This window comes from Pogoniulus pusillus, chromosome 12 (assembly GCF_015220805.1).
Source record: "Pogoniulus pusillus isolate bPogPus1 chromosome 12, bPogPus1.pri, whole genome shotgun sequence".
NCBI lineage: Eukaryota > Metazoa > Chordata > Aves > Piciformes > Lybiidae > Pogoniulus > Pogoniulus pusillus.
The window spans coordinates 12,417,141-12,431,744 of record NC_087275.1 but is presented as its reverse complement, the minus strand read 5'-3'; the positions used below and the strand labels follow the sequence as shown (position 1 = coordinate 12,431,744).

Here is a 14,604-nt window from a genome sequence, read left to right as displayed (position 1 = left end):
TTAAGCACTCCTGTTCCTTACGGAGATAAAAGTCATGTTGGGCAAAAAAGAGCGAACAGCCAATGGATCTTCCCCACTACCCAAACAAGCTCTATTAATTTGGCTGACACAGCCATAGGTGCATGAACTGTTTCTAGCAATCTGAACAAATAAAACTTAGGGTTTGAGTCAGGTAAGTGCCCAGGAGCCACTTGTCTACTTTCAATGAATTTAATGTATCAGTACAGATGCATCATCAATTAAAAAAAAATATTATGATTCTGTACAACATTTACTGGGGCAATATATTATGCAAACAGGACTATGACAATAAGTAATACTCTTTTCTATTCTGTTTCTTAATACAAGGAGATGCTAACAAGGCTATGATCGACATTAATTTTAATTCTTTTTCTTCCCCAGTGATTTTTCCTATAACTTTCTGCTAGGACAGATACTGCTGAAGGGCAGTGTAGAAGCACACAGGGATATGTGCTCTCTACTGCACGACTGATGACTGAGTAATATGTTCTGACAGATGCTTGACACACAGCTCTGAAAAAATAAGGGGCAGTATTACTGATCCTGATATAACTAACTAAAGGGAAGACTTCCTCTAACTTTCTTGACTTTCTTGTACCCATAAATGACAGAACTTCATTATCAACCACCTGAACCCAATGGCAGTGAAGTTTTCAATGGTTTCCTTGCAAAAAGAGATAAAAAGAGGCAGTATAGACAATGAAGCACAGGAGGGATACACATTCATAGCCAAAGGAGTCTGGGGTGACTGAAATGAGCATATCTAAAATGGTATCTATCAGAATAATTATGGTTAGTAGGGGAGCTTTTCTTTATTATAGAAAAGATCCACTTGCCAACAAGTTTTCTGAAATGAATTTTTTACTCTACATTTTACAAGAAAATTTCTTTTTACTGTGATTATTTCTGGGAATGGAGTTAAGTAGGACTTGAGTTCTTATTTACTCTAATTGTCCTTTACAGCATTTTTCATATGAAGACACAAATGCAAAAAGCTAAATAAAACAAATGTTATAATTTGAAGAGCAGCCCAAGTGTTCTGTCAACAACATCTTGTTTGTGTCTGCTAAAGGACAAGAAGGGAAAGGAAGGAAGGCTGTGTTAACTAGAAAAAAGAGTCTTGGGTTGTGAAAATATTCTTCAAAGTTGTGCTTTGTTATTTTTTTATGCAAAGTTTTAAAAAAATCTGGCATCATAAAATGATCCCTAAGCAGTCTTCAGAAGCATTTTTATAATGCACCTAAGGAGTTATCAGGTAGCAAGTGCACCTTCTTTCATGTATCTACTCAAGTCATCACAGTAAAGGGTATTTGTTTACCACAGCCTACTGCTATGGGAAGTCCCAGAGAAAAGCAGACAAAGAGATTCCAGTCCTCCTATGCATTGAGAGAGGAAAGGTTGCACAACAATGGCAGCTTTGTGGAGCTTGTGGCATCAGCTCTGCACTCAGGTTTTAGCAAGACTTGGGAAAATAAGTAAGTTTCCCTCTTCCAATTTCCTCCATTAAAATTGACAGGAGATTTACTGAGCATGTTGCTTGGAGGAATTTCTAAAAACCTATCCAGATTAATTAAGACTGACATGAGTATTGAAAAGAGACTTATATGTGCCTTTGGTACTGCTACTACATGAAATAATAAATTATTTTAATTATGTTATTTAGAAGAATTCAAAATCACACTGTGCACATACCACAGACACATCAAAGACCTTTGCATCTTTATACTGGGTGATAGTTGTAACCAGAGTACTGTAATCAGGAGACCTGAGAAAGAGCTGAACTGTGTTGAGATTGTAGTGAACCGATTAAATACTTCAAGTTTTCTTCTAGCTCTTTAAAACATACTTAAATACAAACATAACAAATGTATTTTAAAATGAGAAGTTTAATATGATGAGTGCTGCCAGTATATAATGCACACCTTCACTTGAAATAATTACACTGCTAACAACTGCAAGTGTCAGCAGAGTTGTATTTGGTATAAAACTATCATGTACAAATATAGCTTCTACAAGTATTAAAATATCTGCCTCTTAGGATATAACAGTTTAAGTTTGTAGATTAAAACAGGCATTTTGCCTACTTACTCCATTATGGTAGTAGCATGTCAGGCACTTGACATGAACCAAACTACAAAACTTAGGAATTTTAATTTTAATGATTTTTGGTTTTTCTTTTTCTATTCAATTTGGTTTGTGTTTGGTGGGTTGGGGTTGGTTTTGAGTTTTTTTTTGGTTGGTTTGCTGTTATTTGTTTGGTGTGGGGTTTTTTGTTGTTATTTTTGTTTGGTTTATTTTAATGTTCACTATTAGATAAAACATTCAGGTTTACTAGCAAAACAAAAATATTGAAACTACACTGAAAGCTTCTCTTCAGTTATAAAATACATAATGCAGATAACATAAGAAAAGAAATTATTAGTAATAAATACAGATAGAAATGCTTTAAATCAGTTTTCTTTACTATAAAAATGTAGACAGAAATTGCATAAAGTAAAATGAGCTTTGAACAACAGATGAAGGACAAAGCTAAATTTCTTGACACTGGAAAGATGCTGAAGAACATTATATTTACACTAAGATCATATTTTTCAGGGAGAAAGTAGAGATGACAGCAGATACTACATGCATGAAGGGAATCAGTGGAGTAAAAAAGCAGGAAAACATGAACAAGATGAATTAAAAAAATCACAAATCGAAATAAACTAGTTTCATAGACTCATAGAATGGTCTGGGTTGGAAGTGACCTCCAAAGGTCATCTGGTCCAACTCCCTCTGCAATAAGCAGGGGCATCCTCAAGTAGATCAGGCTACCCAAAGCCCTGTCTAGCCTTACTTTGAATAATTCCAGGGATGTGGCACCAACCAATTCTCTGGGAAACCTGTTCCAGTGTTCCACTACTCTCATGGTAAAGAACTTGTTCCTAACATCCAATCTAAATCTACTCTTCTCTAGTTGGAAGCCACTGTCCCTTGTCCAATCAGTACAGGACTTTGTAAACAGTCCCTCTCCATCCTTCTTCTCTGCTGTGCCTGGTTTTAACTCTCTTCCCCTTCAAGCTTAGTTTAAAGCCCTTTCAAACTTTAAATCCAGATTATTTTTTTCTTGCCTTTCAGATTGTTTTTTGATAAAAGAAACTTACAGAAACTGCAGTGCTTGTGAATTCTTTCACAGAAGTGGGTTTTACTACATTGTATGCATTTTCAAATGCATTTCTGTTGGAAACAAATGGTAAGATATACTTGGTTCATGTTACAGTTCGCTTAACATGTATTATAATCAAACACATGTGCAAATAAAATAGTCACTAGAAACTGTCTCTACAAATATGTTAAACATGTAAAATAAATACACAGAACTATACATACAACAGGATAGTAAGAATTAATACTACAGATTCTTACTATTTTAGAAGATACAGAAATGACCAGAAATGGATATTCTTACCTCAGCTGCTTGATCTAGTTGTTGTAAACCATCCAAACTTAACAGAGCACTCAAGCATACAGCTTCCATACAGCTACTGATTCTCTACATTTGATATTGGTATATTTTCTACACTTGATATTTGATACTATTGGTCTCATTAGGATGTTGTTATTTGTGTTACAAGGAATACAATTTTCCTTGTGAGTTTCCACTACTTAGACATTAAGCCAAATAAATGTGTACCAAAGGAAAAAGTGAAGATGCCTGGAGAAATGGGATGGGTGTGTTCTAGATGCAGCAACAATTTCTGGGTGTCAAATTACTTCCTAAAAGAGTTTTTTGTTTTCTCCTAAAAAAATCCTGGAAAACAAAAAGAGCAATTGGAAATCATCACCATACTGAACAATGGGGAGATGATTGAAGACTATTAGTATAATAAGTACAACACAAATGGTCTATGAGTCTCCATTACATCTAAAAAAAAAATATCCTTTTATTATTAAATAGTCAACTTCACAAAGCTTAGCTAACTTTACATTTGCACCCGTGGGAGTGGAGGCATTAAATTTAGGGAATCAGGTTTGCACGGTAGATAACACGTAGTAAGGCTCAGTCATCTAACTGGCTGTTGGTCATACACTTACATAATGAAATTACTATATCAGTTTACCTTTATTATTCCATATGCACATTACTGTTTTTGCATCAATACTGGGCCTTATACTTCCTCCACAAAACATAATTGAATGTTTTATTCAGAGATCTGTTTTATTTCCCATGTATGAAGTACCTGTGATGTTTCTTTTTTTTCCTAGGGAATATTTTTCATATTTATCTATACAGCAATTTACACTGTAATAGTCCTATTGTAATAAATGAAGGATCACATCTGAAGTTGCATTGTGTGAAGACTTTGATTTATTAACAACTTATAAATGTTAGGAACTTGTCAAAACTCTGGAAACCAGAAAGACAACAAGTAAAATCTGATTATGAAAGAAGCTAGCTTTATACTCAAAAGGTTACGAATCAAAACATTTAAAAAATAACATTCTTTGGAGAAATATCAAAGTGTAATCATTACCCCTTTTAAGTTTCTGTGCCACTAATTTGTATTTAAGACGTAAATTCAGCGTAGAATATTTCAGGACTTCAGCTTACAGACAGTTGAATATTAGCTCTTCAAAACGTGACAATGTTGAAAAAAAATGTACTATTTTACACTGTCAATCGTAAGACCTAAAATCCTTTTTACAATTCATGTATTTAAATGAACAAATTCACTTCTCTAACATTAAAGTATGAATGACAGCAGAATATTAAATTCAATTTGTGAAGGCATATTATTTTTATACAGTTTAAACTACAATTTTATATCTGTTCAGTCTATACCTACCAATTCTTATTAAATTCACAAATGTCTCTCTTCATTTTCATCTGTGGGCAGACAAGACTTTAAAATCTTCTGTGTCTTCCCACAGACCATACAAAATATTGTACAATAATCTTGCTCTTACTGTTTTTAAAGATATAATTATTAAGTGTTCTTAGAGAAATGCAAACAAAACTGTATTAGTTATTCATCTCAGGAGTTACACGACAACCCAAGGACATTATTCTCTTCTTTTTCTTCCTCATTACAGTGGTTTTGGGACACTGGCCAGAAATGTCTGGCTCTGCTGTCTCAAAATCCCTATAATAGCTTAATTAATTCTGTTTGGACTGTGGTGGAAAAAGTAGGGTCAAAAGAAAAGGGTTATATTCAAAGTACCTGATAACCTCAAAACGTGTAACAAAGAAGAATATAAATTGGAGCAAATGTACATTTTCTCTCATTTAACAGTGAAAATGTAGGTAGTTTTCAACTGAAGCTACTAGCAGTTGGGAAAAAAGGTAAGTGATCTGACTTTGCCTCTTTAACCCACTGGCATTGTGACACTGAGGATTAAAAGCTAGCTTGTCATTTATAATGTATATTTAAGTTCTAAAATTTCTGAAGGCTTTCCAATTGGTCTTTCACAGTATGTTTGCAGAGTTCACAGTGTATCACTCTGTGTCCTAATTCCTACCTTATCTTCATATATATGTGTAACTTGGATGTGAGAATGACTTGGTAATTTATTTATAACTGGTAAGGAGTACTTCAAATGCCTAGCCAGAGTAGAAAAATGATTTTGAAATTTTATTTTTTCTGCTTTTATACACACCTGCAGTAGTGCCCAATCTTGCTTTATTAAAAAAGTAAAAACAGGAAGAAGTATCTGACAGGTACAATGCATAAGGAAATGTTTAGAACAGCTTTGAGGTTTCAAATTTTAGGCAATTAGGAAAATGTTGCAAAATAAGAAAACACCAGAATCTGTTAATACTTAATCAGACTCTATTTTATGTTTTCTTCCATGATGCCATCTAAATTTTGCTCAAGATCTTTTAAACCGGTGCTCATTAGCTGTGATTGCATCTGACCTTTGGTTTTCTTTGTTATTCAGAACAGCATGCAATCTCTATTGTGTCCATAAGAGAAACTTCTATTTCCTCATAGGCATGCTATCTCTATCTTACAATGAGATCAGAATGTGGAGGGGATGTGACTGCAGACAACAGCCTCTCAAAATAATTTGCCACTCTCTTTGTCCAAAAAGGAGTCGCAGTGTTTGTGCACCACTGTGTTTCTGCAAACTGATAAAGAACTTCTGGGAGCAGCTTGTAATGTGTTGAGCTAAAAGCACACATAGTGGAGATAGAATTGTTCTGAACTGAGATTTACAGAGGCTTCTAAAGAAGCCACATTTGGGCAGGTTCTCCCCCACAAGGTAACAGAAGCATATACTTATGATGTATCTGCTAGAAGTCAGTTCTTTCATCATAATTAGAGATGTACTTTCATCTGTTTTTGATTTGTAACCACAGAGTTAAAAATGATAATAATGACAAACCCAAACATTTTTACTATCTAGATTTTAGAACTGGTCAGAAAAAAAAAAAAAAACCTCTTGCAAAAGTTCATGCCGAGGTGGTTCTTTCCCTAAGAAAACATAATTAAGATAAGCAATAGCACTTGTCAGAGTTGAAGTAGCCAACTGAACATTTGTTCTCATACCATTGCGATAACTAACTGTAGATAGGAATTTCCAATCCTCTGCATCACAGTACAAAAGCTTCATGAAAATTGACAATGTTATGACCCCTATCTTTCATTAATTATTGTCTATAGATTCAGTAAGTACTCAAGCATTAAACAATAGATTTTGTTACAAAAATAACCTTTATAAAATTAAATAACAAAGTCAATGCATACACTCATTTTTGCATGGAAAAACAGGCTTTCACTCAACTGATTCTGGGAACTCAGAGTTTTGACTCTTGAAAAATTAGAACAATAATTTTGTTTCTTACTATGCTATGTAATTAATTTCAAATTAATGGCATGACATTATGTTAAAGTGATAGGACATAGTGGCAGGGGCTTTGTATCCATGGTTCTAGCTGCAGAATTTTAAGCCACTTTCTTAATGTGTGAAACAGGGAAAAAACTGCTTTTCCCACTTTTTGCTAAAGGTCAGAAATGAGCTCCCTATAGCTTTAAGCCCAATGAATGTCATGAAATGGAATGTTGTATTATCACAGTCATGAAAAGTGAGTTTATTGTCAGGGACCTATTTTACATGCTGATACATGGCTAGAGAAAAAATATGCCTGTTAAAATCCACTAGAAAACACAAAACATCTATATTAAGCATAAAGTGTTAAGTACATCATGGAAGGAGCTACTATAATCACAACTCTGAAGAGGATTAAAACAGAATCCAAATATTCTTATGAAACACCAATGGGTGGTGAAAGCCAGGCAACTCACAATGGTAGGCATCTTATAATCAAACTATATTTGAGAAAACAGAATCAAATCATGTTGCACACATTCAATAAATCACATCCTTCCAGCTGTGTGCAACAGAAGAGCCAAGCATCATTTGTTGAATTTGTCATGGAACTTAAAAAGATTTCCAAAAAGCTACATGAAGGATTTTGCATGCACAGACTGACCTAATCACAGTCCCTATGATCTCAACTACAAATCTAAGCTCTAGAAGAGCTATAAAAATGCATATTTTTTTTAAATGCAGATCTTTGTTTATTTTCCTGTAAATATGAATTTAAGAGGGAAAGGAAGAAAACATATTGCTTGCATATTTACCTGCCTGTCTGCATTGCAGCTAGAGGCGGGAAAACAGGACAAAAGAAACCCAGACAAGCTCCTTCCTAGACCTTGGACTGTTAATGGAAGATCATCATATTGTGTTATTGCAGAATTTGACTGCCAACCAGGAGCTGTTACTTGCTTACACCTCCCTAGCAAGCAGAAGTTGTGGATTCGGTGCCCACAGGAGTTGTGTGTTCACTTGACTTTAGCATCCAGTCCCTGCCCTCACAAATTACTAGTTCAGTTTCACATCTAATGGCTCTTGAAAGCATAAGCAAGCTTTTTCTGCAGAACCAAGTTGTGACAACTTCCATTTCTCTGGTAAGCACCTATCAAAGGACAGCAAATGTATCCTTTACTCCGTCTCTCCAGTTCTCTGATTAATTGCATTAACTTACACATATTTTCAACAGAGTAGTATATTTAGTTAACCCTCAGCATACTTATGGGATCCCAAAATTCTCTCGGGATAAGTAATATCCATGAGACTTTAAACACAGTATCTACATATATCTGGATTTTCAATTACATTTAGAGCAAGACAGAAACAATTCATCTGAAGTGCCACGGATCTGGGCACATGCTGATGAAAACCTTCAGGAGTCTTAGAAGCTTTTTAAATAATGATATGAATAATCATGAAGGTAATCTCAGTCAACATAAGCTTCCAACTGAGCACAGGATAAGCGGAGTAGATTGAATTCACAAATCTACCTAATTGCATTCCTGCTGCCTATCTCCTTTTTTGGACCTAGTTGTAAACATGTGGCAACAAATACCTATGCCTCAAAGCAGAAATATATGGCATCATCCAAATTGACTGATATCAGAGAGCATTATTCTACTCAAAGTTAAGCATTTTATACGTTGTCCATCAAGTTTTAGAACAATAGGTTCATACTTTTACAATGCTATATATATTATATTGCAGCAATAATATTATGCCATTTCAAAACAAGAAACCATACTGACTCATGAACATTAATGTCCCACTGATTCTAAGTGCCTTTTGACTTAATTTAAATATTGCCCACAGAATATTCTTATGATAGCAATTTCATACTCTTTTCAGGCCTTGCAAAAACAGTTGTCAAGGATACTAATTAGTTCCACAATCATAATTGCAACAATGTTTTATGCACAGACCTAATGTCAAATAGTTTAAAAGACTTCTCACAACTACTTAGAGGCTATGAGAGAACACTGAAATGAAAAAAACAACCCTTAAATAACTATAAAACTGTTCAGATGAAAATGTTCTCTCTTCTGAAACTAAATGCATAAAGCTGTGTGCTAGTTTGAAGCTAGCTAGAATGTTTTGGTGAGAAGGATTAAATCACAGGCTGTGAAATAGAAACAATGGAAATGTCTACTTCACTCATAGGCTTGCTGAGATGTACAAGAACAAGAGTATAAACATAGATAAGGTTGTTCGAGCGCTGCCTGGGCTTTGAACTGCATTTCTCTTTAACCTCACCCTCCATCTCTCTGATTAATCCACTTGCTTCCTAACCCCTCTGGCCGACCCTCGATTCTTCCTTGGGGCACAAGGCCACGTCTGGGGTAAGGTAGAGGGGTGAGAGAAGGTGGAAGGGTGGTTGGCAGCCCCTCCTGGGGACTCAGGTTTCTGGGAGGGGAGTTGTGTTTCTGTATTACTTTTTTCCTTGTATATTTCTGTCTATAACTGTATATACTGTAAATATCTGCTTGTATATTGTGCTAAGCTGTAAATATAAGCTTCATTCAACTTTCAGAGCTGGCTGAGTCTAGTCTAGGTGATTTCCAAAGTGTGGGGGAGAGCAGGTAACACCCAAACCACCACAAGCTGCTTACTATTTTAAAGTCTGAAGACCACCTAAATTTCCATTTACGGAGGCATATCATGTTTTGCTGTTACAGCACCCTTGGCAATAATATGGAATACTTTAATCAATTAAAACAGACTAAAGTAAGACTGCAACGCAAAACACTATTTGAATTTCACTATGGAAATTCCTTACTAAAATTCAAGTGCATAAGCCAAATATTTGTACTAGGTCTGGGTCTGAGTCCATGTATTACTCCATTCTATAAAAAAAAGTAAAAATGCATCTGATACCAACAAATTGCTATGGAATATTAAAAAAAAAAATGTGCAGAGACCTTGAGATAACATTCCTGAAAAAATATTGTAAGAAAAAATTGCTATAGATGGAGAAAAACCAAACTAATCAGTTATTTTAAGCTTTTCCAGTGACAGTCTGTGATATGATCAAACTCATTGCCATTTTACTAAGACCAATGCTAGTCAGATACCCAGGCTGAAACATAGGGAGGCTGTAGCCAGGTGGGGGTTGATCTCTTCTCCCAGGCAACCAGCAATAGAACAAGGGGACACAGTCTCAAGCTGTGACGAGGGAAGTATAGGCTGGATGCTGGGAGGAAGTTCTTCCCAGAGAGAGTGATTTGCCATTGGAATGGGCTGCACAGGGAGGTGGTGGAGTCACCGTCCCTGGAGGTCTTCAAGAAAAGCCTGGATGAGGCACTTAGTGCCATGGTCTAGATGACTGGCTAGGGCTGGGTGCTAGGTGGGACTGGCTGATCTTGGAGGTCTCTTCCAACCTGTTTGATTCTATGATTCTGTGATTCTATTGTTATACTTTACATTTTAATATATTGCCATTATATTTATTTGGCAAGATTTCAATTTTATTGTAATACTCTAAGAATTTAATATAGATCACAAAGAAAACACTATTTTTAAAATAGTGATGATGCTAAGCTAATTTGGTTTTTATTATTAAAGATACCAGCTCATAATTAAGATAAAAAGTTGTAAATCTCTTCCTCACAACATTTGCTTCATAAAAATTAAAATTACCCACAATATATCAGAAATTAACATCATATTTTGCTTATATTCTAAATGGAAAAAAATTTGCATTATTGCTTCAAAATATAACTCTGCTTTGGAAAGCATTATGAGTTGATAAACTACTTAATGAAACATGCTCATTATTAACTACTATTCAGTTTTCCTTAAAAATAAATTCCAAACCTCCCTATTTACACAATTATAAATATAAACTTTACTATGGATTTCCAAGCTTCTAAACAGATCCAAGAGAAACCCAATAGAAATTTGTATGCTCCTCATGTTAGGGTGAATCAGTAGGATGGCACCTAAACAAGAGTATTTGAACTCTTAACTTCACTGATTCTAATATAAATAACTTTAACACATGTGTATCTTGAAACATATGTAGAGATACAAATGAAATAGAAAAATAAAACAACTAAGTTGCTTACAACAAATAGCACAATCATAGAATCATAGCATCAACTAGGTTGGAAGAGACTGCCGAGACCATCCAGTCCAATCTATCCCCCAGCTTATGTATAGCAGGTGCATCTTATATACTATTTTTCTAACTGTCAGCATCTTGGTTCAAGAGTCAGTACGCTTTCTGTACTTAGAAATTACTTCATTACTATGAGAAAGGTAAGAAATAGGGCACAATTTTGGGGTTTTGAATTGAGTATTTGCTGATAATAGAGTATGTGGTCTCACATTCTGCCGGTTAAAGACTTCAGTTAGCTTACATTCAACACCACACATTAGTGTACTACAAAGAGTAAACAATTCATTAATGGAAAGAAAACATTCTAAAATTAAATTACCTGTAATAATGTTGGGCTTTGGTGGCATGCTGAATTCATACAACGTTGGTTCAGAATAACCCAGTCTGTTTGCAGCAGTAATTTGTACTTCATAACCCATGGTCCATTGAAGGTGTTCTAAGATGATGTGATCTCTGTTACCCTGCACTTTTTTTTCTAGCCACTGGTCTTCTTTATCTTTCTGTAAAATGCAAATAGAAGTTTAACTTCTCCAAAAAATCCTGTATGATTTGTCTAAACTATGCATGATGCACACCAAAAAAATTATGGAGTTTCATTTACAGTGCTCATGAACATCCAAATAACCTAATGTTGAAGTTCTCAGTACTTGAACTTTTTGTAACATTGACCACTCCTAATATTCTTTTTCACAGTCTTCGTTTACAGATTTGTGGGCAACTCTTTTTGATCTTTTGTCTTTAATTTCCACTTTGCCCAAATACTGATGCTGATCTTGAGGAATAGTGGGATAATTATTCAAAAATGCTGGCAAGAATAAATTCTATTAAAGGTTTATTTTATGTAAATGTTTCAATTGCATTTTAATGAATATTTTTTAGAACAAACTTTCCATGAAAGGCAGACTTGAATTGTTCATGAATGCAAACTGTGCTCATATCACATGCTAGTTATGTAGAGAAAACATATACTGACTGGGTCAACATTTGGTACTAAAGCAACATTCTGCAAACCAGTTTGTATGCAACAACACAAACACCATTGAGAAAGTACGCAGTCCTCACGCTTGTGAGAGGATACATTCAAATCATTAAGATGTTCTAGGGAAAAATACAGGTCTGCATAATTCAGAGAATTATTTGAGACACCTATACAAAAGAAACAAAAGAGGACTTCCATTCCAGTCTTAATTCTGGTAACTCATAAATTTGGTTGTAGCTTTGCAATCTCTCCTTTTAGTACATAATACATCTAATTGTTCTTTATACAAACAAGAACTACAAAATAACTAATAGGCAAGAGGTTGAAATAGCATATGCTGTTAAATGTAATAGCCATCTTGTTTAAGAGTCTCAATAATTAAGAATCCATGTGGTCCTATTCTTACTATACACTGAGGTATAATGAAGTCATAAAACTATGGCTGAGAGCTAAATCTTGGCCATCTGACCCATACAGCAACACAGACCTAGTCAGTGGACCCAGTACTGACTTTTACTAAGACATAAGATGTTGTGGAACACAAAGAAGAAAAAGCCACTTATTTATAGCTTGTTAACTAATATCCTCATTCAACATGCAGGCAAATACACTGGTCCAGGTGCTAGTAATGAATCTGGGAAGAGTTATAGGAGAGCTAATATGACCAATGGGAAAGATAGAAGAGAACCAGTCATCGGATAATTAAGTACTTTAAATAGCACCCATTCTTTCTAATTTGAACACCAAAAAGTTGTTCTTTTGTCATTGTAGGAAGGCCTTTAATTCAGTTAAATAGCTTTTTCAGTTGGAAGCCTAAAGACAAATGGATTTCAGGTCCAAGTAAAAGCTATCTTCTTCAGTACCCTATTAAGTTTCCAGTTACTGCATTTATTTTTCCACAGTATAAATGAAAAACAATATTTATTATATTATACCTGAGTCAAAACATTAGATAAAATACTTGAGCTAGATCCAAAATAATTTAGTTTATTTAAATCACAGAAACATATTAAATTCCATACACTATGTATATATATATAATATCCAAACAATTACTTTTCTTATCTTCTCAATTATAAACACTTTGAGGCTCTGTAATCTAACTAGGAAGATCAGTCCCACAAAACTGCATTGTATCTTGTATTGCATATCTGCTATGTTCCTACCAAATACTATAACCATAAAACTCAAACTTAGAAGGGAGTTTTGAAGAGATCTCTTTTATGCCAACTGTACTCACCAGTCTGAAAGTCATTTAAGAAGATCAGTTGAGATTTAAGGATTAGTGAAATCAGAATAACTGCTGGTTATTCTCTCAGTCTATTTTCATGCGCTCTACCAAATTTTTCTCAATTGATTTTGAGCTGCCAATTTTCTTTGGTTATTATTAGCTCAGGAAAACCAATTTATGTGTCAGGTGTAGAGAATCCCAGAACTATCATAAAAAAGACACATTACAGGGAAATGTCCTGGCAGGGCATAAATCCTGCTAGAGTAGTTTGGCCACTGCCCCTTCTTCTCCCAGGAGCAGACAAAACTAACAATGAGAGTTGAGTGTTTTGTGTCCTGTACAGACACGGCCATGCCTTACCCCGTTCTGGGCATATATGTGTAGCCACAGAAGGCAGGACACTTTGAATCCATTGGCCAAAACTTCTGATGCTTGTGCCTACTGGCCAGCTTGACTTTGAAAACATGTATGTAAGAGGGGAATGATTTGAAGAAAGCCTTTCGGCCTTTCTTCAAGCCTTCCTTAGACTGCAACGTTACCGTGATTCCCTCTGTGAATCCCCTGGCATCTTCCCCCATTAGTGGCTCATTAGCTGGGTTCCTTCATGCAGAAAAGTTATTGACACCAGCCAGGTGATTGGGGCAGTAGCAGCTCACAGTGACTCAGTTTCCTCTCCTTCCCTCTGCTTTGGAATATTTTGTATTTTTCTCTCGGAATTGTAATTGTGGTTTTTTGAAAGCATCTTCATACAGGAAACACACCCAGGAATCATAGAACCATAGAATGTCAGGGGCTGGAAGGGACCTCGAAAGTCCATCTGGTCCAGTCTCCCTGCCAGAGCAGGATCATCTAGAGTGAGATCATACTGGAATGCATCCAGATGTTCTTGAATACCTCCAGAGAGGGAGACTCCACAGCCTCCCTGGGTGGCTGGTTCCAGTGCTTTGTGTGGCCATTTCAGCTGATTTTCTTGCTCAGACACAGGGGAGAGGTGAACATTCCAGGGATAGGCCATATAATGGCAACAATGGATAAGTTATTACTATTTCATTGGAGCATCAAGAGCTTTATGTCTAGAAGCACAGCTTGTTCTTTCCCCCTTGCTGGCTTCTCTTGAGCTGTGCCTGCCTGCTATCTTCCCCTGCTGCTGTTTTGGCTACTGCTGATTTTGCTTCTTCGCCACCACTTGACCCCTTCCCCATCTTCCTTAAGGTTATTATATTTTTTTTTTCTCTAATAGTTTATTTCTCTTTATGCTGTTATACTTGAACTGTAAGAAATACAATTTCATCTTTCCCTGGCTTTCAAAAAAAATCTGTGTTGTGGTGAGTTTATTCTACCAGGGGAGGGATCCACCCTAACCCAGGACACTCTGTCACTCTCACAGCGAAAAAATTCTTC

At 35.6% G+C, this 14,604-nt stretch overlaps 1 protein-coding gene across 2 annotated transcripts in view; it reads right to left on the bottom strand.

Moving 5' to 3' along the window:
- NCAM2 (neural cell adhesion molecule 2) overlaps nucleotides 1–14,604 on the bottom strand; it is a 208,197-nt gene that overhangs the window by 21,456 nt on the left and 172,137 nt on the right. The window contains exons 15-16 of one of the 2 annotated variants that reach the window (XM_064152346.1): nucleotides 11,313–11,493; nucleotides 3,485–3,811 (exon numbers count right to left, since the gene is read on the bottom strand). In XM_064152346.1, coding sequence (XP_064008416.1) covers nucleotides 3,801–3,811; nucleotides 11,313–11,493 — 192 coding nt within the window. In that variant the 3' untranslated portion in view covers nucleotides 3,485–3,800. Of the gene's footprint in view, nucleotides 1–3,484; nucleotides 3,812–11,312; nucleotides 11,494–14,604 lie in introns of those variants that run through there. The other variant, XM_064152345.1, reaches the window with a different exon arrangement.